The sequence below is a fragment of the Carettochelys insculpta genome, chromosome 6 (genome assembly GCF_033958435.1).
Source record: "Carettochelys insculpta isolate YL-2023 chromosome 6, ASM3395843v1, whole genome shotgun sequence".
NCBI lineage: Eukaryota > Metazoa > Chordata > Testudines > Carettochelyidae > Carettochelys > Carettochelys insculpta.
The window spans coordinates 32,339,614-32,365,408 of NC_134142.1; the positions used below are offsets into that span (position 1 = coordinate 32,339,614).

Genomic DNA, 25,795 nt, shown 5'->3' on the forward strand with positions numbered 1-25,795 from the left:
TCAAATTTCGCCAATATAGACTCATAGTAGGACTAGAAGGGATATCAAGAGGTCATCTAGCGCAGTCCCCAGCCCTGAAGCCAGCCAGCACTAAGTAATAACTAGAGCAGGGAGCCTCAAACTTTATTGAATCGTGACCCTAATCTGAGAGCAAAAATCGCTACATGAGCCCTCCTTGCTCAGTGCCCCCCTGGAGGAGGAGGAGTAGCCAAAGGTCAAGCCCATGGACCTCAGCCCCAGGAGGGAAGCATTCAGATTTTGTGTTTGGGTCCCAACAAGTCTAGGCCAAGCCTTATGGTTTGGGATCTATGTCCACAGTTTGAGATCTGCTGGTCTAGACTGTTTTTGGCATGAATTGGTCTAACTTTTATTAAAAATCTCAAATGATGGAGATTTCATAGCTGCCCTAGGCAATTTACTTCAGGGCTGACGGGAAGCTTTTCCTAATGTCCAATCTAAACCTCCCTTGCTGCAATTTAAGCCTTATGCTTCTTGTCCTATTCTCAGCTCTTAAGGAGAACATTTTTCCACCCTCCTACTTGTATCAACTTTTCATGTACTTGATAACTGTTATCATGCCCTCTCTGTCTCTTCTATTTTCTGTACTAAATACACCCTTATCCACATAGGTGTTATATTTTATAGCTTTAACTGTTTTTATTGCTCTTCTCAGGACTTTTTCCAGTTTGTCCACATATTTCCTGAAGCGTGGTGCCCAAAACTGGATATAGTACGCTGGTTGAGGCCTTCTTGGCACAAAGTGGAGTACAACAATTACTAAGCAGCTAATACATCCCAGAATGATCAATTTTTAACAGTGATGCTACAGCATTGACTCATATTTAGACTGTGATCCACTATAACCCAGAGATCTCTTTCTGCAGCAGAACTTCCTAGGCTGTCTTGTCCCATTTTATCAAAAACCAAGGAGTCTGGTGGCACTTTAAAGACTAGTAAATTTATAAGGGTACTAGGTCATAAGTTTTATGAGATACAACTCATTTCCTCAGGTGCTGAAGAGAAAAGAAAACACAAAAGGAGAGAGATGCAGAGATGGTAGTGTGACATCAGCGCTAATTAAATCAGAATGGATGTGATATTCTTGTCATCACCGATAACCCTCATCTTAAAGCCCTCCAGTGCATCATTGACAATCTGTGATCTATACTGGAATATGATGCCTCACTCTGACAGGCCTTGGGTGACAGGCCAGTTCTTTCCTACAGACAGCCACCCAACCTCAAGAAAAGAACAGCCACACACCGTACCATAGAAACACTAGCACAGGAACCTATCTCTGCAGCAAACCCCATTGCCAGCTCTGTCCACATATGTGTACTAAGGACACCATCACTGGACCTAACCATGTCAGCCACACTATCAGGGCTCAGGCACATCCACTAATATGATATATACCATCATGTGCCAGCAGTGTCCCTCTGTGTGCATGGAAGAAACTGGACAGTCTCTGTGCCAAAGGATGAATGGACATAAATCAGACGAGATTTAATTGAGAGCTCTGTTGAGGAAGATGTTGGAGTTGGATTTCATTTGAAAGTTTAACATGTTAAACTTGGGTCTTAACAGAGGTCTCAATTATCTTATGCATTGCAAGGGCAATTTCCTCACCTTTGATATTCACAGGAATGGCACCCATCCCACATTACTTAATTTACTTCTCTCACTGGTCCTGTAAATGACACGTGACTCCACCCCACCCCACCCCACCCTCTGCTAGAAAAAAAATGGATTCTTATTCTTCTCTCCAAATCTGAAGAAGTTGGTCTTACCCATGAAAGCTCATTACCAAATAAATAAATTTGTTAGTCTTTAAGGTGCTATAGAACTGCTTGTTTTTTTTATTTAGTCCTTGTTTCATGGTGTCAAATTTGCATATGAATTCCAGCTCAACAGTTCCTTGTTGCAGTCTGTTTTGAAGTGTTTTTGCCTGAGAATTGCAACTTGCAAATCAGAACCTGTGTGTCAAGGAAGGCTGACGTTCTCTCCTACTGATTTATTTTTAAATGTTGGCATTCTTAATCTCTGATTTGTGTCCATTTAGTCTTTTGTGTAGAAACAGTCCATTTTTATGTCTTCCCATTTTATTAACAGATCGTTCCTCCTAAGTGGAGTATTTTTCATTTGTCCTCTTGAATTCCGTCCGATTTCCATCAGACCATTTTTCCAGTTTGTCCAGATCATTTTGCATTATAATCCAATCCTCCAAAACACTTGCAATCCCTTCCAGCTTGGTATTATGTGCAAATGTTAAGTTTTTAGTCTCTGTGCCTCTAACAAAGTTATTTATGAAGATGCTAAACAGAATGCCTGCCCAGCTTGACTGAATCATGTGTAGCTACATCATTATTATCATCATCAACAACCATAGGCTCAGCGTCTGTTGGTGTCCGATGCCTCCCTCAGTATTTCCATCCATCTTTCACGGTCCAGTGCTTAGTTTCCTAGATTGGCTTAGTTTCTGTAGCCTAGCTCTGCACTAATCTACTGTGTCATCTACCCATTCTCCATTGGATCTGCCTCTCCTATTTGAATCGTCCAGTATACTGAATACCAGGGTCTTGGTTTTTCGTTTGTTGTTCGTTCTGCAGATATGCCCGAACAGCTGTAACTTCCGTTGTATAACCTTCTGCAGTAGGTTCTCTTTCAGCTGTATCTTCCTATATAATTCTGTGTTGGTGAACTTCTGCATCCATCCTATTGTCAGGATCTTTCTATAACAACTCCTTTCAAATGCCAGTGTCCTTCTCTTCAAATCTTTATCACCCACGTCTCACATCCATACACCATGCTGCTAAATACACAAGCTTTCCAGGTGCTCAGCTTCATTCTAATTGCTTTGCTTTTCCAGATCTCATCCATCACCTTCAAACTCGCTCTTGCTTTTGCTATTCTAGGCGCTATTTCCTTCTTACAATCTAGATCATACATCATGTTGCTCCCCAGATATGTGAACTTCTCTGCATTCTCTACTTTGATGCCATGTACAGTGATCTTCCTTCCTGTTTCCTTAACTCCAAATACCATTGTGTTCATTTTATCGATGTTCATAATCAGTCAATACTGCTTTCCTTCCTTGTCTAGCACCTGCACCATTCTCTCCAGCTTGTCTTCAACTTCCTTGATGATAACTATATCATCTGTAAACCTCAAGTTGTTAATTCTCATCCCGTGCACTGATATATCCCTTCTCCCTCTTCCTTGATCTTGTCCATCACTCTCTCTAGGTGCATGATGAAGATACTCAGTGATATTGGATCTCCTTGTCTCATCTCTACTCATTCTAAACCAACTTCAGATCTCTCCGCATGTTCTCACCATTGCCTCCACAATGTTGTTGATATCCTTCAAAAGCAAAGTCAGACTGCTATTCACTCTGTAAGACTCCAGTACCGCCCAACTCGCTTTCAGATCTGTACTGTCGAATGCCTTCTGAAAAATGATGAAGCAATTGTACATGTTCTTGTTTTTTCATTGAGCTTTCTCTGCTATCACTTTTATTGCCAACATCTGCTGTTCGGTACTTCCATCTTTCCTGAATACTGTTTGCTCATCTGCTAGATGATGTTCTGTCTGTGATCACGGTCTCTCTGTCAGCATCATCATCAGCACCTTTCCTAGATGACTTGTTAGGGCAATTGGCCTGTAGTTCTTGCACTCCAACATGCTTCCTTTCTTGTGTATTGTCACTAGCACAGACCTTGTCCATTCCTTAAGTACCTTCCCTTCTTTCCATGCTATATTACATAGTCGGTGTATTTCCTGAATCATAGTTTCTCCACTGTATTTGATCATCTCTCCCGAGAGCTTATCATTTCCAGGGCTCTTGTTGTTCTTTAGTCGTTTCACTGCTCTTTCTACTTCGTCCTTAGAAATATCAGTCTCTCTCTCAATGCTGAGCGGAAATCTTTCAGTAGAACCTCAAAGTTATGAACATTGGAGATAGAAACTGACCAATTAATCATTTGGAACTGTAAGCAGAGGCAAAAAAAAAAAAAAAAGGCACAGCCCATACAGTCTTGTGTTAAATGTAAACTACCAAATAAAGCAAAAGTTTAAAAAAATTGACAAGGTATTGAGAATGTTTCTGAACTATTTATCACATCTCCCACTCCTCAAATATAAAACTTGTTGTCCTGTCAGATATTTGTGTACTAGTACTGTGTTGTATTTTGAGACTCCTGCTATACATAGGTAAAATTGACAAGTTCACTAATACGAAGATTTGTCATTTTTGTACTTTTTACTGCTGTCTTGTACATACTATTTTGTCATATTTTTTAGTTTTCTTTTGCAAACATTTGAGGAATACTGCCTGTAGTTTTCAGAGAAGCCTGAGGACTGTTCCACACACTAACACTCTCTATTCACAAATGGATGTGTTTTAATTCAAGTTTTTGTCTTGAGCATCCAACAGGGAGTTATATACTGATTTCCTGAATTTCAGTGGAAGTGAGATGCCTAATACCTTTAAGCTTAGTTAAAATTTTTGTCATTGTTCTCAGTCAATCATCAGTATCAGTCAAGATAGAAGAACTGAGCTTACTTTGTCCAGCAGCTTGAAAACAGAAAACAATATTTGGGGCAGTATTTTAAACATTAGTCACGAATTAATCAAGTAGAAAGGCCTAACTCTTGTGCCCCACATAGCTGATGTGCACAGAGGGGTATGCAAATACTATATATACATGCAGACTCCCAAGTTGCCTGTTCTTAAATTGCTGAAAATCTCTGTCCGTTGTGAATGAATGATCATAACTGTGTTACTGCTCTGTGCTCTGTATATTGAACAGTTGAATGGAATTAGTTTTTATAAAGCATTTAATTCATGCAGGAGCTCGAAATTCTTTACAGACACTGCACAGATGTTACATTTTGCAATGAAATTGCAAATTACCATACCAACTCTACATCAGAAAGGATGGGGCTATTAAAAAAGAGCCATATCTTATTGAGGCTGCTGGTGAAAATTTGTGCCTGTAAGGAAAAAAATCACCCTCTTGAGCACCCAAGAAACTAGTAAAAACTGTTAAATATATGAAATGTACTTTACTTAAGATAGTGCACCGTGAAAATCTAACGTGTTAATTAAGCTTTGCTTCATATTTTTTCCTCTCAAAGCATTTAGCACAATTCTTGAGCTATTTTTCCTGTTATTTTGCACGGGTTCATACAGAAATGCTGTGCAAACTTAAATTGTATTGTATTCCCATGTTTGTGTATTGTGAAACACTGTTAAATGCTTTATGAAGCAAAAATTATTTATATTTTTTCCTGTTTTCTGAAACAACCCTATTATGTATTCTGTGAGACAGCAGAATCTCACTGTCATATACGCAGTTCTAGGCTTTTCCTACTGGCTAACAAAGATGTTATAGCAAGTAATTTAGCAAGATTTTGTGCCACTTCTCTCTGACTCTTTTTTATAGAATATACTATAGAACATAATATATTTCATATATAAACTTTTTCTTATAGACATAAGTTCATTTTAGGTTGTATTATCTCTTTTGCTTTTGTACACACATTTGCTAATTCTCAAAATCATCTAATTAGCTGTGTGATTTTCCATTAGTGTGAAATATCTGAGTTTCTGCTGTTTCCATATTTCATTTGCTGTAAGAAGTCAGGCTTCCAGATTCAGATTCTTTGTGCTGCTCTCTTAACAGATTCATAGAGAGTATTACATTTTTAGGACTACGTTTTAATCTTGATTTGTAGATTAACATGCATCTTAGAATCTCATATCTCCCCATATGCTCATTTAGAGCAGAAGGCTGGGAGTCAGGACTCCTGCATTCTATTCCTAGCTCTGCTACTGACTTGGTATGTGATGTTGGCAAAATCATTTATGTTCTGATTTTTCAAAAATGCTTGACAACTGCAGCTTCCTGCTAACCTTCTGTGCCTCATTTTCCTAACATGTAAAATCAGTATAGAAATACAAGTTATTATAAGTGGTAATCTATATGACAGATATTGTAACCCTTGGGTGTGAAAGTGCAAGGTATTATTTTTCTTAGAGGAGATGCTTACTAAACTAAAAACTATGTAAAACATTTTGAATCTTGTTACCTAAAACCAAGTTCCAGTAATATCTGAAACTGAGTCTCATAAATTGATCATTATTTCTCATATCATTGGTGCATGGTTTTATCCTTACTGTCCTTTTTTTACATAAACTTTTGCACGTGAATGGTTTCATACTGGTTACTCTGGAGACTGAAATCTTTGACATACGGAGAAATGAGTGTGCCTGCTCATCCTTTTTCACACAGTCCAGGGAGAACTGATAACTGATAATGTTTTAAAAAAATCATCTTCTGATGAAATTCTCTCACAGTTAAAGACTCCTTGCTGAAAAATCAATTTGACTACAGTCACTGTGCAGTTAAAATGGGATTCCTTTATACAGTGGCTATGTCTATGCTAGACATTGCCATCGACCACTGATATGCAATTTTAGCTATGCCAATAGCGTAGCTAAAATCAACTTATCCGAGGTTGAATTCAACGCCTGTCTATATGGAAGGTTGACAGGAATGACATTCTTTAATCGTTGGCACTTGCGAGGAGTTCTAGGGTCAACTTTGACCCCAGAAAGTCCTGTTTCACACATGCATGAAACAACACCCCACAAGATCAACCCTGAGTGGGTAGATCTTCTGTTGCACTATAGATACAGGCAAAGTCAATTTCAGATTTCAACATATCTAAAGAAGATTGTCCTTATTGTTCTCATGGGCTTGTGTTCGCTATCCCAAGTACATTTAAACATTGTGATTTTGTATACTCCTATGTGACATTGCAAAGCTTTTGTGATTTGTCATGTTTCAAAGCAGTTATTAAAACAGCAGAAGTGTAGCACTTTAAAGACTAAAAATGATTTATTCGGTGATGAGCTTTCGTGGGACAGACCCACTTCAACAGATCAATCCTGTCCTGTGAAATCTCATCACAGAATAAATCATTTTGTTGGTCTTTAAAGTGCTACATTTCTGCTGTTTTGTACCTCTTTTGCTTTGAAACATAAACAATGTGAGTGATGCATAATTCTGTTTTTTCTTTTATGTTCCGTTAAACGATTTACAAGTGGTTATATTGGTTTAAGATGAAATTCCATATGAGAAGGCAATAGTTCTGAATTAATGCAAAACACTTTTTTGATTGAATAGACGTTATCTGATTTGAAACTAAATGAGCGCAAATAACAAAATGACTTTATACCACTATATGCTCAAGACTGTAAAACACAGCTATCTAGGTCAGTAAATGCTGACCTAGTCTTTCACCAACTCATTTCAAAGCTCAAGCTGTGTTATAGTAAATGGATTGCTAATATAATAATAAAAAAACCTCTTAATATATGGAAAACAGGGAAAATGTCAAAACATGAAAAAAATATAAACATTACAGTTAGTTGGTACAGGTGCTGAATATTGTATTTCCAGACTCGGAGAAAAGTTAAGTTATATAATACTGCTATTCTGCAAGTATGTAAGTGCTTTTCATCTCATGTTTTCACATCTCTTGTAAAAAGTGATTTGAGTATTAAATGAAAGAAGTTAAGGCACAAAAAATGAAATGAGTTGTACAAGGTCACACAAGAAGCCATATGCAGAGTCAAAAGTGGAATTCTGATCTCCTGCCTCCCAGTCTTCTATTCTAACCATGCAGCTTGGACAGCTGTGTCTATAGTCTCCAGAAATATTTTTGTATGTAAAAGGAGTTGGAAAACTTGACTGTTATGTGGGTTAAAGACAGGAAGAGAACCTGCTGAATTTAAATGAATTTTCATGAGCCATTAGTGTTTAAATAATGTGTAGTACAGCAATTTTGCTTTTAAATAATGATTGAAATCAATTTTCCCTCTCAAGTCCCTTCTTTTACACAATATCTTTAATTTTCTTACTCTCTCAAGCAACCTATTATTTTTGCAAAATTTTTTTTATATATTTTTTTGCTATAACTTACAGTGACATGGCTATCTGCCAAATTATTTTTCTTTTTTAGAAAATAAATGAGATGTTATGGCAGGAAAAATGTGCTTGTATGGATTTGACTAATAACTAAAACAACAAAAGAACTGTATATAAAATACTGCTAAGCACTAGATGGGAATACTGTCATTCTTTTATGTGTGTGTGTGTATGTACAGGAACTTGACAAGAGGAGTTGGTAGATTTAGAGAGATTTTAAGAGCTGTTGAGACAAGAACTACACAAAATCTCCGAATGGTAAGCTTTACAAACTTACATGGACTGCTTCAAATCTAAATGTTGTGTAAATGATAAACATGTATGTACTACAGAGACAAAACAATCAGATTACAGATATTTACCCAACCCTGTAGAAATTTGAGTGCAAAATTAACAGTTAAAATAGTAAAAGCAAAAGAGATTATCAGCTGTCATTATTCCATTCTCTCTTTTCATTTGACTTCCCTTCTCTCCTTTTTTATCTAGTTATGTAAAATGAATTCAGCTTCAAATCATGATTGATGTCTAATAAACATTCTTCTTCGAGTGGTCCCCGTGGGTGCTCCACAATAGGTGTCGGGCTCGCCCGGCGCCGCAGATCGGAATTCTTCTAGCAGTTTCTATTGGATCGCGCATGCGCTGACGCTCGCTGCTCCCTTGCGCGCCCTGGCCATGTGGGCGATCCAGTCCCCGCCAGTTCCTTCTCAACCACCATTGGCTGCAGACGGAATCCGCTCAGGCTAAAGCCAGAGACAGATAAGATAGTTGTTTTTACGTGTAGTTTGTTTGTTTTGTCACTATCAAAAAAAAAAAAAAAGAAAGAAAGAAAGAGAGAATATTAGCTAGCAGAAAGAAGAGGAATGAAGGAGAGAGGGGCGGACAAGAAGGCTAGTAAAGCCGTCCGCTGCCCCGCAGGCTGGTGATTGTTATTTTGGGTTAGAAAGCACTGATTAGTGGCTAAGTACCCTATTAACAGTAAAGAGTCACCGTGATGGCCTCCTCGGGGTTTCAGAAGTGTGAGTCATGCCGCGAAGCTATGCCAGCCTCCGATGGGCATAGTGAATGTATTCGCTGCCTGGGAGGGTCACACGTTACCCAGAAGTGTTCCCACTGCGCTAAGCTTACAACCAGGGCCAGGAAAGACAGAGAGTTGAGGCTCAAAATGATCTTGTTTGATAAGGCTCTCCAGCCGGAACCGCCAGAGAAGCCTCACGCAGAAGGTCCCTCTGGGTTGCATAAAAGGAAGGCAGCCTCCTTGACCCCCTCAGTGCAGAAGAGAAGGAAACTCTCCCTGGCTCGATCCTTGCCAGCGGGCCCAGCGGGCAGGACGAGCGGAACGCAGAGCCCCCAGCCGCGAGCTCATGAAAGCGGCAGCGCAGCAGCGCACGTGGCAGAGGCTGAGCCTCCGATTACACAACAGACGGCATGCAAGGCGCCGCGAGCGCCAGCAAGGCAAGCGCCAGAATCGGCGGCACCGGCCCCCGCGGCGCCGACAGCGCAGGGGCACCTGGCATGGAGCCTACCGGTGCCGGAGGAAGCTACCCGCGGCACCGCAGCTGACTGTGCCGAGCGTGGTGCCAACAACAGGGCTGAGATCCCCGGCACAGGAAGGGGTGGCGCCCATCCTGCAGGGGAGGGGCAAGGCAAAAGCAAAAACTCGGCACCTCAGTCCATCTCCAGGCAGGGCCGCGCTGCCCTTATCACCTACTCCCCCCCACCCCCCCGAGATACACACGCCGCACCGACAGGCTGTAACTCCACCGGCTTATCTAGGACCTCCCTCTCCGTTCCTCCAACCAATTTCGCCGTGGCTTGGGCCACCTTCACCATTTCTGGGCATGGATCCCCTTGAGTACTATCACAAACCAGCTTCACCACTATCTATGTTGTTGCGGAGATCCCGCTCTCCCAGACATCATGGGTACACTCCCCGATTGTGGTCCAGGTCTCCATCACCGGGCCCTTGCCCATGCTGCTATGGTCGTCCTCATCATGCTGAACACAGACACCGCAGGTCTAGATCCAAGGGCAGGTCCTCCCCTGCTACTCGTCAATACTCCTGTGTACACTCTCGTTCTGGGACGGGAACACAGTTGTCTCAGGGAGAATTATGTCCAGAATCCCGAGACTTCCCTTCACAGTCCTCCAGGGAGCAAGTATATCACCAGACTCGGGAGCCCGAGGATTTGAGGGAGGTGTACCCCAGCGGTTCCTCCTCATCCTCCCCAGATGAGGCCATGGCCCCCGGGGATGTTTCCCCCCCGGATGACCTTAAACAATTCCAGGAGCTGTTCAGAAGAGTAGCTTTCACACAGGACATTCAAATAGCAGAGGTGCAGGAGAAGCATGGTAAACTCCTGAAAAATTTGAGACCCCTGGCTTCATCTAAAATCGCTATCCCACTGGACGAAGCCATTATGGAGTCAGCCACTAACATATGGCAGACCCCGGCCTCTATTCCACCTACAAACAAGAGAGCGGATAAGAAGTACTTCATCCCAGCCGAGGGCATGGAGTTCCTCTTTAGTCACCCGCAGCCCAATTCTTTGGTGGTTGAATCGTCCCAGCAGAGGTCGAAGACGTCTCAGTACAAGTCGGGGGGGGTCAGATGAAGATGCTAAGAAGCTAGAGCTGTTTGGCAGGAAGGTATATTCCTCCTCTACCCTATTATTGAGAATGGCAAATTAAGCAGCATGTTCAACAGCTGCAGCAGTGGTAATGCATAGGGAATCCTGGCTCCAGACGTCTGGTACGCCCAGGGACCTGCAGGCGAAGATCGTGGATCTTCCCTTTGATAAGCAAAAACTGTTTGTGGACTCAACCGACTCGGTCCTCCACTCCCAGCAAAGACTCGAGGGCCACACTTAGGACCTTGGGTATTTATACTCCCCCATACAAGAAGAAGAAATTTTATCCTCAGCAAAGATGCTATGCTTACCAACCACAGCGTGCTCAATATCAGCAAGGCTACGAGGAAGGGCGCCATCAACAGCAGCAGCAATACAGGACTCCCAGGCGACGTTCTCAACAAAGCCATACACCCTCGGGGCAGGCCCAGAGACAGCAAGTTTGACGGGTATGTCGGGGGCTGCACTATCAACACCATTGCTCAATGCCACTCTCATCTCATGTTCCATCATCACCTCAAACCGTTCCACTCCCAATGGCAAAAGATCACCACAGACAAATGGGTGCTAGAAATTATAGCCACGGGTTACACGATCCCTTTCCAGTCACTTCCACCGACGAAGCTTCCTGCCAGGCCTCATCTCAGGGACGCTGCCCACGAGGCGAGGCTGAAGCAGGAGGTAGAGCACCTCATGTTCATAGGGGCGGTGGAAAGAGTGCCGGAACAATTCCAAGGGAAAGGTTTTTATTCACGCTACTTCCTAACAGAGAAGAAAAGAGGAGGCTGGAGGCTGGTCTTGGATCTACGGGGCCTCAACTGTTACTTGCGCAAGCAACGCTTTTGGATGATCACAGTTGCCTCCATACTTACGGCACTGGATGATGGAGACTGGTTTGCAGCCCTTGACTTACAAGACGCTTACTTTCATATAACAATCCACCCGGCACACAGACGCTTCCTCTGCTTCATGGTCAGCAGGGAACGTTTCCAGTACAGGGTTCTTCCGTTTGGCCTATCCTCGGCACCCAGAGTCTTTACCAAAACCCTGGCAGTGGTATCAGCCTACCTGCACAGACAGGGGGTGTTTATTTTCCCATATCTGGATGACTGTCTGCTGAAAGGGGCCTCAAAGGCAGAGGTCTTATGCATGATATGTGTCACCGCGAACACGTTTACTTCGCTAGGCCTAGTTATCAACCTCGCAAAGTCAAAGACCGAACCCACACAAGATATAGAGTTCATAGGGGCACGCATAAACTCTATCACAGCAAGAGTATACCTGCCCAACGCCCGCTTCCGCGCCATCAACTCCCTGGTGCAAGTCATGACGTACAGCCCCACGGTACTGGTCCTAACGTGCCTGCAGCTGTTGGGACACATGGTGGCAGCGACGTTTGTGGTACAGAATGCCAGGTTACACATGCAAAGCCTGCAGCATTGGCTGGCGAGTGTTTACAAACCGGCATCCCACACTGTCCACAGGGTAGTGTCGCCCACGACGGAGGTGCACAGATCCCTACCGTGGTGGGAAAATCCCAAGAATCTGCTAGTGGGGGTGCCTTTTCACCAACCACAAATTTCTATCTTTCTTACTACCGACGCCTCCCACATAGGATGGGGAGCGCACATTGGCAGCAAGGTGACGCAAGGGCTATGGTCCCCTGCGGAACAGACACTGCACATAAACATACTGGAGCTCAGAGCAGTGTTCAACGCGTGCAGACATTTTTGAGATTACCTGCGTGGCAAAGTAGTCGGGATCAATACCGACAATACCTCCACTATGTTCTACATGAATCGACAAGGAGGGGCACGATCCCGTGCGTTATGTGCGGAAGCAGTCCGATTGTGGAACTGGTGCATTGCCAGCAACATAACGTTGAAAGCCTCGTACTTGCCGGGCACTCACACCGTGAAAGCAGATCAGCTGAGCAGGTGCTTCACACTCACGCACGAATGGCAGATCCGCTCCAACCTGCTACGGCGCATATTTCGTACATGGGGGTTTCCCCAAGTCGATTTGTTTGCCAACCAGTACAACAAGAAGTGTCCCCAGTACTGCTCCAGAGCAGGACTAGGGCGGGGGGTCCCTGGGGGACGCATTCATGATTTCATGGAAGGGCCCTCTACTCTACGCGTTTCCCCCCCACAACGCTTATCCACAAGGTTCTGCAGAAAGCCAGAAGGGAGAGAGCTCGCATGATGCTCATAGTCCCAACTTGGGACTGGCAACAATGGTTTCCCTTGCTTCTGCGCATGTCGGATCATCCACCACTTCCCCTACCAGTGACGCCGGACTTACTCACACAGGCTCAGGGGTCCATAGTGCACCCGCACCCTCAGGGTCTGCGCCTACAAGCATGGTTAATCCATGGCTCAGTGCCTTAGAGAGCACGTGTACGGAGGGAGTACAACAAGTCTTGGAGTGTAGCCAAAGGACCTCCACCAGGAGGACTTATGAACAGAAATGGACTCGATTTACAGCCTGGTGTTCTGCCAAGCAGTTAGCTCCCCTCGACGTTCCTATAACCGTAATACTAGACCTATTGGACCTCAAACAAGACGGGCTTTCTCTATCCTCGCTAAAGGTCCACCTCACTGCTATATCAGCTCTTCAGCATACAGAGGAAGGGCCCACTGTATTCTCCCACCCTATCATCACAAGGTTCTTGAAGGGGCTGGTAAACCTTTACCCCCCTTGAAAACCGCTTCTGCTGTCATGGAGTTTGGACTTGGTGCTCAGCACGCTATCATGACCACCCTTCGAACCATTAGCCATGGTACCCCTCCGACTCCTTACGATGCAAACAACCTTCCTCCTTGCGATTACGTCAGCCCGCAGGGTGAGCTCGCTCGCAGCAGTGATGGCAACGCCGCCCTGCACAGTATTCTCAAAGGAGGCGGTAACCTTACGATTACACCCAGCCTTCGTTCCAAAAGTTTCCTCGGAGTTCCATCTTAATGAACCAGTAGTTTTACCCGAAGCCTCACAGTTCCAGCAAGGAGGCGCACCTACATCTCCTAGACGTGAGAAGGGCGTTGGCCTTTTACATAGACAGAACTAAGTCCTTCCAGAAAACAGAGAGGCTCCTAGTGTCTGTCGCTCCCAGGTCAAAAGGGGAAGGCCTCTCTTCACAGAGGATTTCAAAGCACATTGTGTCCTGTATAAAAATGTGCTACGAGCTTCGAAAGACCCCTTTGCTGGCCCCGCCTAGGGCTCACTCCATCAGGGCGGTGACGGCGTCAACAGCCTTCTTCAAGGGCATCGCGTTAAAAGACATCTGTAGAGCAGCGACCTGGTCATCCTATGACACCTTCGCCAAGCATTATGCCCTACATCGGGTATTCGAGGAGGATACCTGTCTGTCGACAGCAGTCCTCTAGGGGGCAAGCTGCACATGAATCGAGTACCCACCTCCTTACTTGGAGTTACTGCTGGGTAGTCACCTACTGTGGAGCACCCACGGGGACCACTCGAAGAAGAAAGAGAAGTTACTCACCTGTAGTAACGATGGTTCTTCGAGATGTGTCCCCGTGCGTGCTCCACCACCCGCCCATCCGCCCCACTTCGGAATCTCTGTCTAGTGTTTTTCAGGGGCATCCGAGGCGGTTGGTCAAGGAACTGGCGGGGACCGGATCTCGCACATGGCCGAGGGCGCGCAAGGGAGCGGCGCGCGTCGGTGCATGCGTGATCCAATAGAAACTGCTAGAAGAATTCTGATCTGCGGCGCCGGGCAAGCCCGACACCTATTGTGGGGCACCCAGAGGGGGACATCTCAAAGAACCATCATTACTACAGGCGAGTAACTTCTCTTTACTGTGTTTCAGTTCTGCAGAGGCATTGTATTATCATTCTTAGGATACTGCACTGTTTGTTTGTTTTTTTCTAGAATACTGACTTCAACTTTCATTGCCATGTAAAATATCTGTCTTCTCTCCCATAAAGCTTCTTCTAAAACAAAAAGCCACAGAGGAAGTCCATAGCCATATCAATATAAAGTACACCCTGAGCAAGGGTTTGTTTTTTTCTTTTTCCATTAGAATGTGGTACAAATCAAAAGTTTTCAGATATAAAACATTAATTCCAATGCATTTTTCTTTTGTTATGCTGAATTGTTTCTGTGCATGTCCTGGACAAGAGTCCTAGTATGGTCTCCAAGGCTGTGGCTACACTTGGCCAAACCTTCGAAACAGCCATGCTAATGGCCAAATCAAAGAGTACTGATGAGGCACTGAACTGACTATTCAGTGCCTCATTAGCATTTGCACACATCTGGCTTCGGCGCTTGGAAAGCGCCGGTTTTGAATGCATGCGGCTACACGGGGGTCCTTTTTGAAAGGACCCTGCACGTTTCAAAATCCCCTTATTCCTGTCAGTGAATGCTAATGAAGTGCTGAATATTCAATTCAGCACCTCCTTAGTATTGTTTGATTTGGCCATTAGCATGGCCATTTCGAAGGTTTGGCCAAGTGTGGCCACAGCCCAAGAATTTCAAAACGCCATTAAATGTTTATTGGTTACCTTTTTAAATGAGATCCCCAAAACCACTTTTTTCCATAAATGATGACATATAAGACATTTAAAGGAGGCCAATAATATTAAAGAATGTAAACAGAACAATAAGGAAGGCAGATTTCTTATATTTATAGGGATCAAGAAATGAAAGATGTCACTCATACTGTGACACTTCAGGCTCAGTTGCTGACCATCTGTTGCTGGAATATGCTGACAGCTCTTTTAAAGATGCTGAGGTTGTCCCATTTTTACACCAGTCCACTTTACCGCTTCTGAGACTCTAAAAGTCAGAATTTTTCAACACTTGTCATCCAGGGTCATATGTAGCTAACAAACATATGTATGAAGCATTTAGAAAGGGATTAAGCTGATAGTTTTGGATCAAAGACAGTCTCTTTTTAAGTTGTAGAAGTAGTCTTTTTGCACTAGAGATATGTAATATGCAGAACATCTTGGGTAAACAAATAAAACTTTATGCTGTCTGTCTCCTCTGAATTTCAATGATGTTCACTTGAACTTCTTTGGAGGTAGGTATTGATGTTAATATTTTATTTGTGAGGTACTTTAAAGATCAGGAAGAACAGTACTTTTAATAATTTTAATAGTTTTAAGTGTATAGTAAGACAAATGAGAATACATAGTATGGGGGTGTGGGGTTACACAAATTTATTCTTTAAATGAAATTACCAGGGAAAGAAATTAGTTATTAGTTGTTCTTTAAATAAAATATAAATAACATAATGAGAGCTTGAGCAGAAAGAATTCAACAAAGGCCATTTTGTTGAGTTCTTTAAAAATAACAGAGGGATTAAAAATTTTAGTCTATATGTTGTGGTAATGATGCAATTTGAGTTATATTTTCAGAGATTCTTACAAACCCACTGGAATTTTAGTTGAGAAAGAATATAGAAAATAATTGCGTTGACTGGAGATTATAGTATGCTGGAAGTTTCCTTCTTTTACTGAAGTTCTGTTACCATATTTAGGATTTCTAGTGAAAATTGAGACAAATGTCTAATTCAAAGCTGGCAGTGTTCATTGGTAGTGCAGCAGTCAAAGGGTAACTATACTACATTTTCCCCTCCATGGGCCTTCAAGGGCACACAGGCTTTCAGGATCCCACCCATTACCTCAGGGTGGAGAACAATCTGTCTCCCCCTCCTGATCAGAGGTTATAAGGCTGCATTGCCCCTTGCCTTACACTGTCGTATCAATGTCACACATCACCTCCATGTTGGTGCACCTAAGAAAATTTATTCCACTCAGGGATGGGAAAAATTAGAGGGTACTAGAGAGAACCCTGGCTGGGGTTTCCCTTGGACAGTCTTGTCCTTTTTTTCACTGAAAAAGCAGCCCCCAGTCAGTTTAAACTCAGCCTTTATATATCTCATATTCTGTTTTAGTCGCTTACTCTCTGGAAAAGCCAGTCTGAACCACTACATGAAACCACCCCAGCACGTGGTGGTTAGTTATTCACTGTCCCAGGGTATTTCACCCCCTGATACTTTTGGTTGCTGCAGAAGGTGTAGTAACAGTCCCCCAGAAAGCAGAACAGGCTCAGATATAAGCCATTCGTTCATAGATTTAGTTCAGTGGTCCCCAAAGATATTGAATGCAGTATCTGTTACAGCCATTATTCATGCTGTGGAAGCTTTGAAGGGCCACAATTGGGGCTGACATTACATTATGTCAGGCTCTGCCTCAGCACATAGGGAGACATCATCCCATCTCTATCAATTTACAGTCCAAGTCCCTGATACAAACACACTTACACATCTGAATAATCAAATGGAGGAGTTTAATGAAATTACTTGCATTTGTAAAACTAGTTTGTGCATACATGTTTGTAGAGGAGGTCACAGAGCAGAAAGATAAGGACAAGAGTGATGCCTAACCTGTGTAATCCCTTCTTCCTATGTGCACAGTTTGATGACAAAATTACTGATGTTATACAAAGGAATGAAAATTTCAGGTCCTGAGAACCAAAACATGTAATTTTAATAGAAAAATCACATTGATTATGAATAGTGACCATTTGACAAAATCCCATTTTTTCTATGTTCATTATTTCTAGCAGAAAATATTTTTCTGTTTTTCTTTCACAGACGATAGCCAGGCAGTTAGCTGAAATTTTGTTACGAGGTATGTGTGAACAGAGTTACTGGAATCCATTGGAAGACCCTCCTCACCAGTCGCCTCTTGATGATCCACTCCGGAAAGGATCAAATACTAAAAATTACGCCCTTAGCAGAAGGCCCCGGGTGTATACTGCAGAAAAGTACGGAATGAGTTCTTCACTGGTTCTCTCATTATGTTTATTTTGTCCATTTTAATATCTTATTTTTGTTATTGATAAGGAAAGAGGCATTTCAAAAACAATAATGGCCCAGTCCTCTCGAATACTGCTGGAGAGAAAGATAGTGGATCCACTTTCCTCAGAAAAGAGTAAAACCTTTTTCTAAACCTACAGAACACACTATAGGAAGTGAACCTGACTACCCAGATAACCAGCATATCTGTCGGGGCTTGGCCATGGACTGTGAGTATGCATGGGTCAATTATCAAGTTCTGTCAGGAGAAGAGTAGTGAAGCTGTGATTGAGCCAAGTCTGGGGCAGGCACAGAGTTGCAGGCAGGAGGCAAGTAGTGGTGTCAGATATGAACTACGTCTGGATACTAGGAATTCAAGGTCGGGTTCCGGTTTACAGACAGGAAGTGAGTACCTGAGTTAGAGGTTGCCATTAAGTTACTTTCATTTTATGGTTGGCCAGAATGGCCTCCAGTATCAGATGCTCTTCTTGGGCCTATATTTTTCCTTAAAGGCACTCTTGAAAGACCTTAGTGATGGCCACTCACTTAGGTAGAATAGGAGTAATCATCTGCCCTATCTCAATGATTGGCCGTGTCTACAAGTGCCTCAAACTTCGAAATGGCCACGCAAATGGCCATTTCGAAGTTTACTAATGAAGCACTGAAATGCATATTCAGCGCTTCATTAGCATGCGGGCGGCCGCCGCACTTCGAAATTGACGGGCCTCGCCGCAGCGTGTCTCGTCCAGACGGAGCTCCTTTTCGAAAGGACCCTGCCTACTTCAAAGTCCTCTTATTCCCATGAGCAGATAGGAATAAGGGGACTTCGAAGTAGGTGGGGTCCTTTCGAAAAGGAGCCCTGTCTGGACGAGACGTGAGGTGGGGAGGCGCTGTTAGCCGACGGCCAAGGATGTTTGGTGAGGTGCCAGCTATGCCCGTTTTATACCATCCGTGACTTTAACCGCTAGGACTCACTGTCCCTTCGCGGCGGGCAGCCCGGGCTAGGCTGACGGATGCCCCAAGGTCCTAACCACCCGTGACTTTAACTGCTAGAGCTCAGAGCCCCTTCGCAGTGGGCAGTCAACACTGACTGACAGGTGCCCCAATGGCAGCACTAAGAGCCTTTCCACACCCGTGACTTTAACTGCCAGAGCTCAGAGCCCCTTCGCAGTGGGCAGTCAGGATTGACTGACAGGCGCCCCAAGAGTTTGCCCCGTGGAGGCGGCACAACTCAACGCTAGGCTCTTAGTACTCTCACCTAATGGCCAGGCTTTATTGCCAAAACGGCTGAGGTTCTTTAATTGTGTTGGCTGCTTTACAGTAACCCAGAGAAAACAAGTCAGGCTTATGCACAAATGGTTACCAAAATTTATTAAACTAGATTCTAATCATGTGGTTACAAAATTGCTAGTGCCTACTTATTTAAATGTATAGATGTTACACACACAAACAAGTTACAAAGCTGAAGCCACGATCCCAAAGAAAGAAAACAAAGTATAGAGCTCTATGTCAAAATATGTGTACACTAAAGATAGGAGATCAGGTGTGGGTGCTTCTTACCCTCCTTGCATCTCTCGATTCCAGCGGTGCCAAGCCAGGATCGGTCACTCAGTTCCACGGAAAGACGAATAAGGGACAAGGCTCAGGGACCCTCTTAGCTGCAGAAGCCTTGGGAGGCTGTCACTTATCTGACCAGCAGATAGATAGTGAAAAGCACTCAAAAATCATGGTGCTGTAGGTCCCATACTTATACCTCTGTACTCCTTTATTCTCTTTCTCCTTTCTTATGCCAAATTGGGGCTGGTCTGTCTGGGCGACGCCAGCTCTCGCAAGAGTAGTTTACACTTGCAAGGGAGAGAAACAATAAGTTTCGACTACTGGACATTCTTTTATTAGGGTAAATATTTTCCCACCTAGGATGTGAGTGTGTGTGCATCACATTATTTAGTAGGGGCTAATAGCCATGTCTGTCACAGCTTCTCTGTCTGCTGTGAGCCTAATCGTTGTATATGTTCCCAGAGGCACATTGCAGCAGCACACCTGTGCTTCTCACAGCTTCAAAGGCTGTGCTGGAATTTATGTTAAGTGCCCTGTTGTTTTGGCTCCCTTGTGTTCCCAGCAATGCTGGTCTGAGAGGGGCTGGCTGTCTGGCTACAGGCGCGTCAATTTCGAAGTGCTGCGGCCGCCCGCATGCTAATGAAGCGCTGAATATGCATTTCAGCGCTTCATTAGTAAACTTCGAAATGGCCATTTGCGTGGCCATTTCGAAGTTTGGGGCACGTGTAGACGTAGCCATTGACACCTAAGCGAAAAGTCATAAAATGTGGTTTTCTCTACAGTTGAGATAGCTATGTCTCTATTCTACAAGTAGGGGCTACAACTCAATGGTGAAAAGTCCCTTTGGAATCCAGTTCAACAGAGAGATTTTATACCAGATTTCTCTGCATGCCATCATGTTCAGAATTTATCTCCCACATAATTGGTTTTTGGGACTGATAAATCTTTTTTCCAAGATTCATGCAACTCCTTGGCTGGCTGCAAGAAATTCTCTGTTATACCATATTGCAGTTTGCACTTTTTTAAACACATTCCAGGTTACATCTTCGTTACTTCCAGGAATGACTCAGAACAGGCTACATTTTGAATGCACACAGTCTTGATAAACTGATGTCTGATTCTTGTCCAGAATTAGACTTGTTCAGTTGACAGAAGGACCCATACAAAGTTTGTCAAGGAGTTCCGTTTCATTATTATAACGTCAGAAGCATCCCTTGTGGGGTGGGAAGCACATGATTCAAGGCAAATGGTCCACTCCAGGACTACCTTTTCCATACCAACCTCCTGGAATTAAGGGAGATCAGAGATTAATTACTCTGCTAATCAATAGACTACCCATTTACATTTATTAAATATTTTGCACGTTTTTCTAGGTTTTCAGTTACAACATAGAAAGCAAAGTGTACAGAGCTCACCTTATTTTTAGTCCGATCTCTTTATTGTGAAAGTGCAGTTTATCAATGTAGATTGTTTTGGTTTTGAGTGCATTTGTGTAACAAGTTAAAACTTTAAAGCCTGCATGTCGTCTCAGTTCTACTTTTCATTCAGCCAATTGGTAAGAAAAAGGAGTGTGTTTACATTTGCAGGAGATAATGCTGATGAGGAAACTACAGAACCAGAACCCCAAAAAGAGAAAATCAGACTTCTGCTAGTGATATCTGGCTCAATGGTGAAAATGAACAGGCATTGGTCCACGCTGCTTTGGATAATTTTTGAGCAGAATTTGTTAGCAGCATGGACGCATGTCTTCTGGAATGGTGGTTGAAGCATGAAGGGACATACAAATCTTTAGTGCATCTGGCACCTGAAATATTTTGCTGTCCTGGCTACAACAATGCTGTGCAACCTCAAAGGTATTCTTGGTATAATGGCTTTCAGGTGACATTATAAACAAGAAGCAGGCAGTATTATTTCCTGCAAATGTAAATAAACTTGTTTGAGTGAACAAGAAGTTGGACTGAGTGAATATGTAGGCTCTAACGTTTTTACCTTGTTTCTTATGCAGTTCTTATATGTAAGTCTACATTTGTAAGTTCAGCTTTCATGCTAAAGAAATTGAATTGGGGAACTGAAAAATACTGTTTCCTTTGGTTTTATAGTGCAAATATTGTAATAAAAATATAAAGCGAGCATTGTACACTTTGTGTAGTAATTTAAATTAGTATATTTAAAAATGTGGAAAACGTCTAAAATATTTAAATAAATGATACTCTGTTACTGTTTAACGGCACAGTTAAGTAAGAAGCTAGGAAAATCTTACTAATTATAAGGGCAGTTAAGCTCTGGAGTAGGATTCCAAGGTAGATTGTGAAATCCTCATTACTGGAGGATTTTAAAAATAGGTAGGACAGACATCTCTCAAGAACGATCTAACTTCACTTGGTTGTTGGGCAGCACACACAGGACTGGACTTGATGACTTTTTAAGGTCTTGTCACACCTTATACTTCTATCAAAACAAAAAGCAGTCAAGTAGCAGTTTAAAGACTAGCAAAATAGTTTATTAGGTGAGCTTTTGTGGGACAGACCCACTTCTTCAGACCATATCCGGACCAGAACAGACTCAATATTTAAGACACAGAGAACCAAAAACAGTAAGCAAGGAGGACAAATCAGAAAAAGATAATCAAGGTGAGCAAATCAGAGAGTGGAGGGGTGGGGGGGAAGATCAAGAATTAGATTGAGCCAAGTATGCAGACTAGCCCCTATAGTGACTCAGAAAGTTCCCATCACGATTTAAACCATGTGTTAATGTGCCGAATTTGAATATAAATGTCAGCTCGTCCACTTCTCTCTCTAAAACGGAGCAATAATTTCTCTTCAGTAACACACATACCTTGAGGTCATTGACAGAATGCCCCATTTCATTAAAATGTTGACTTAACTGGTTTGTGGATCCTGGAGCGTTTTGATGTCTGTTTTGTGCCCGTTGACCCTTTGTCTAAGGGAGTTAGAAGTCTGTCCAATATACAAAGCATCTGGGCATTGTTGGCACATGATGGTATATATGATGTTAGTAGAGGAGCATGAGAAAGTGCCCGTGATTCTGTGAGTAACCTGGTTAGGTCCAGCGATGGTATTTCCAGAGAAGATATGTGGACAAAGCTGGCAGCGGGCTTTGTTGCAGGGAAAGGTTCCAGGACTGGTGTTCCTGGGGTATAGGCTGTGGCTGTTAGTAAGGATCCTCATGAGGTTGGGAGGTTGTCTGTAGGAGAGAACAGACATGTCACCCAGGGCCTTCTGCATCCTGATTAAGAATAGGTCTGAGTCACTATAGGGGCTCGTCTGCATACTTGGCTTAATCTAATTCTTGATCTTCCCCCCAACCCCTCTACCCTCTGATTTGCTCACCTTGATTATCTTTTTCTGATTTGTCCTCCTTGCTTACTGTTTTTGGTTCTCTGTGTCTTAAATATTGAGTCTGTTCTGGTCTGGCTCTGGTCTGAAGAAGTGGGTTTGTCCCACGAAAGCTCACCTAATAAACTATTTTGCTAGTCTTTAAAGTGCTACTTGACTGCTTTTTGTTTTGATAGTGTATAGACTAGCACGGCTTCCTCTCTGTTACTATTCAACTTATATTTCTATAATTCTGAATACGCCACTAGAACACTCCGTCCGTGGCCATGCTAGCCCTTCCTTTTGGAAGGGCTTGGGTAATGTGGCATGTCAGAATATGCTAATGAGGTGCTGCTATTAGTATGCAGCACCTCATTAGCATAATGGCAGCTGCACATGCTTTGGAAGTCCTGGCTTCGAAACACATGCTGCCCAGGTAACCGGGGGCCTTTTGAAATGACCCCTCTGATCTTGAAAGCCCCTTCTTCCCATTTAGTTTTGGGAAGAAGGGGCTTTCGAAATCTGGGGCCGTTTTAAAGGCCCCCCCCACATGGGTGTCATGCATTTTGAAACTGGCAGTTTCGATGCTCGTAGGGCTGCTATTATACTAATGAGGTGCTGGATATTCACGTCAGTGCCTCATTAGCATATTCAGAAGTGCCATATTGCCATAGCCCTTCCAAAAGGAGGGGCTAGTGTGGCCACGGCCTCCACGTCAGAACTCTGACAGTTATGCACTTTTACTGTTCTAGACAGACCACCTGAAATTCATCTTTCCTCCCTTTCCACTACTACCTCAAATTCTATGGAAGATTCATCACACTAAAGAATGAGTCATTTTCATTGCGTCCAATTGGCCCAGACAGTTCTGATTTCTGAATTTCCAATGAATGTTAATCCATTATCTCATCAACATTATCCCACCTTCAAGCTCTGATAGTACAGGAGAGTGATGAGATCGGACCTTCCAAACCAGACACTTTTCATCTCACACCTTAATATTTGGATTTCTCTGCCTGGGTGCAATAAAGCCAGTTATCCCGAGACACAGCAGTTATTCTTGCTATTTTTGACTATCCCCTTACACTCAAGATAATGGGCTTTTCTGTTAGCTCCCTGCAGGTTCATCTAGTGCAGCAATCAGTGCTGTCCACTCACTGGTAGATGACTTCTATTTTTATTCATTTAATAACCAGATTCCTAAAAGAACTCACTGGCACCTTGTCAGTAGTGGTGAAGCCAGCACCTCAGTGACACTTCTTATACTTTGAGTACCTACCAGACCACTCTTTGAAGTGTTGGGTATGTGCTTCATGTACCACTAGTTTTTGAAAGTTGTCTTGTCTTCACATCAGCCAGATAAATGTGTGAGCTGTGGGGAGAGGAGGCTCGTATCCAACTAGCCATACGCTACTTTTCATAACAAAAAAGCTGTCCAGTAGCACTTTAAAGACTAACAAAATAATTTATCAGGTGAGGTTTCGTGGGACAGACCCACTTCTTCAGATCATAGCCATACCAGAACATACGCAATATTTAAGGCACAGAGAACCAAAAATAGTAATCAAGGTTGACAAATCAGAAAAATATTATCAAGGTGAGCAGATCAGAGAGCAGAGGGGCAGAAGGCGGGAGGCGGAGGAGTCAAGAATTAAATAAAGCCAAGCATGCAAAAGAGCCCCTATAATGAGCTAGAAAATTCCCATCCCGGTTCAAACCACATGTTAATGTGTCAAATGTGAATATAAAAGAGCATTCAGCAGCCTCTCTTTCCAAGCTGTTGTGAAAATTCCTCTTCAGTAAAATGCAGACTTTGAGGTCATTAACAGAATGGCCCACTCCAGTAAAGTGCTGGCTGACCGGTTTGTGAATCAGGAGTGTTTTTATGTCTGTTTTATGCCCATTAATTCTTTGTCTAAGAGAGTTTGAAGTCTATCCAATATACAAAGCATGTGGGCATTGTTGGCACATGATGGCATATATGATGCCAGTTGAACTTGAGAATGTGCCCATGATTCTGTGAATAACCTGGTTAGATCCACTGATGGTATCTCCAGAATAAATATGTGGACAAAGTTGGCAACGGGCCTTGAATCTCTCTTTTACTACTTTTCATAAAGGCTATGTCTACACTAGATGGTTGTGTTGACAGAAGTTACTTCGACAGGGAAATCTCGACAGAATCTCTGTCGACATATTGCATCTCCACATGACTTGCTCTGTTTACACAGAACTGCCAGACTGCACTGCCCTCGGGTGCCAGACAGCAGAATAGCAGCACTGCAAAGAGGGCTGCCCGGCAACCAGAAGCCCTCTCTGTCGACAGAAGTGTCTGCACTGCACTTTTGTCGGCAGTACCCTGTTCAGAGATTGCTTTGCTTCAAATTTTTGAGGGATAATACTGTTGAGGAAAATGCAGAGTTCTGTAGAGACTCTATCGACAGAACGCTTTAAGCATGTAAACGCATGTAAAGGCCCCTTCTGTCAACAAAACTTTCAGGATAGACCCAGCCAAAGAGAACACCTTTCTTCTCCTCCACCTGAAATTCATTTCTAACTCTGTTTCTGAGTTCAACATAATCGTTTTTATTTTATTGACATTCATTCTGAAATTTTTTGCTTCAAGTCCATAGAGAAGATTGTACTTGTTGGCTGTGGCCACACAGGAAAGGTTTTTCAAGATAGCAGCGGTTAGTTTGAAATAACTTTGTGAGTTTCTATGTTAGACACATGATATTTCAAAATAAATTCGAAATGGCAGGCGCATTATTTCAAGTTTCCTAAATCTCGTTGGAGGAGGAATAATGCCTATTTGGAAATAGCTAAGACACAGAATAGTGCTGTTTGAAATAAGCCATAATGGCACCCAGTGACACTATTTAGAAATAGGCATTATGTATTTGGACATGTTATTTTGATATAGCTGGTTTTATTTTGAAATGCATTCTTGTGTGTAGCTGTGTTATTTCAAAATGAGCTATTTTGGAATAGCTATTCCAGAATTATTTATTTTGAAGTAACTCTGATGTGTGGGTATCGTCCTTCAGTGTCATATGAACCTTGGGTTCTACCTACAAAGCATAAATCTATTTAGAAGAATACCTAGACTGTATGTTGCTGTTAGAGAACAAGCACAGCGACAAGCGGTATCTGTTCTGAAATGCTCTATGTAGATTTCTGGATGTATTCTCCTTTGCTCTCACTTAACTTCTCTCCTCCTGGTGCCACGGCAATTCCAGTAGCATTTCTCCAGGAAGTGTCTACACTGGACATTTGTATTGTTTTTAGAAGACATTATACTTTAATCCAAGCCTCTTCTGCAGACTCAGCCTTTGGAATGGCAAACTGCAAATATCTATACCGCCCGTGCTCTTTTACCCATATACGTAATACATATAGGGTTTACACTTCCCAAAGAAGCTCTAGTTAATAGTAAATAACTACCATTTATT

The 25,795-nt window shown here is 42.9% G+C and overlaps 1 protein-coding gene across 5 annotated transcripts in view; it reads left to right on the top strand.

Annotated features, from left to right (window-relative positions):
• TTC7B (tetratricopeptide repeat domain 7B) overlaps positions 1 to 25,795 on the top strand; it is a 265,844-nt gene that overhangs the window by 63,873 nt on the left and 176,176 nt on the right. For all 5 annotated transcript variants that reach the window (XM_074996636.1, XM_074996633.1, XM_074996637.1 and 2 more), the window contains 2 exons: positions 8,177 to 8,255; positions 17,248 to 17,420. In XM_074996636.1, the coding sequence (XP_074852737.1) occupies positions 8,177 to 8,255; positions 17,248 to 17,420 (252 nt within the window). The remainder of the gene's footprint in view (positions 1 to 8,176; positions 8,256 to 17,247; positions 17,421 to 25,795) is intronic.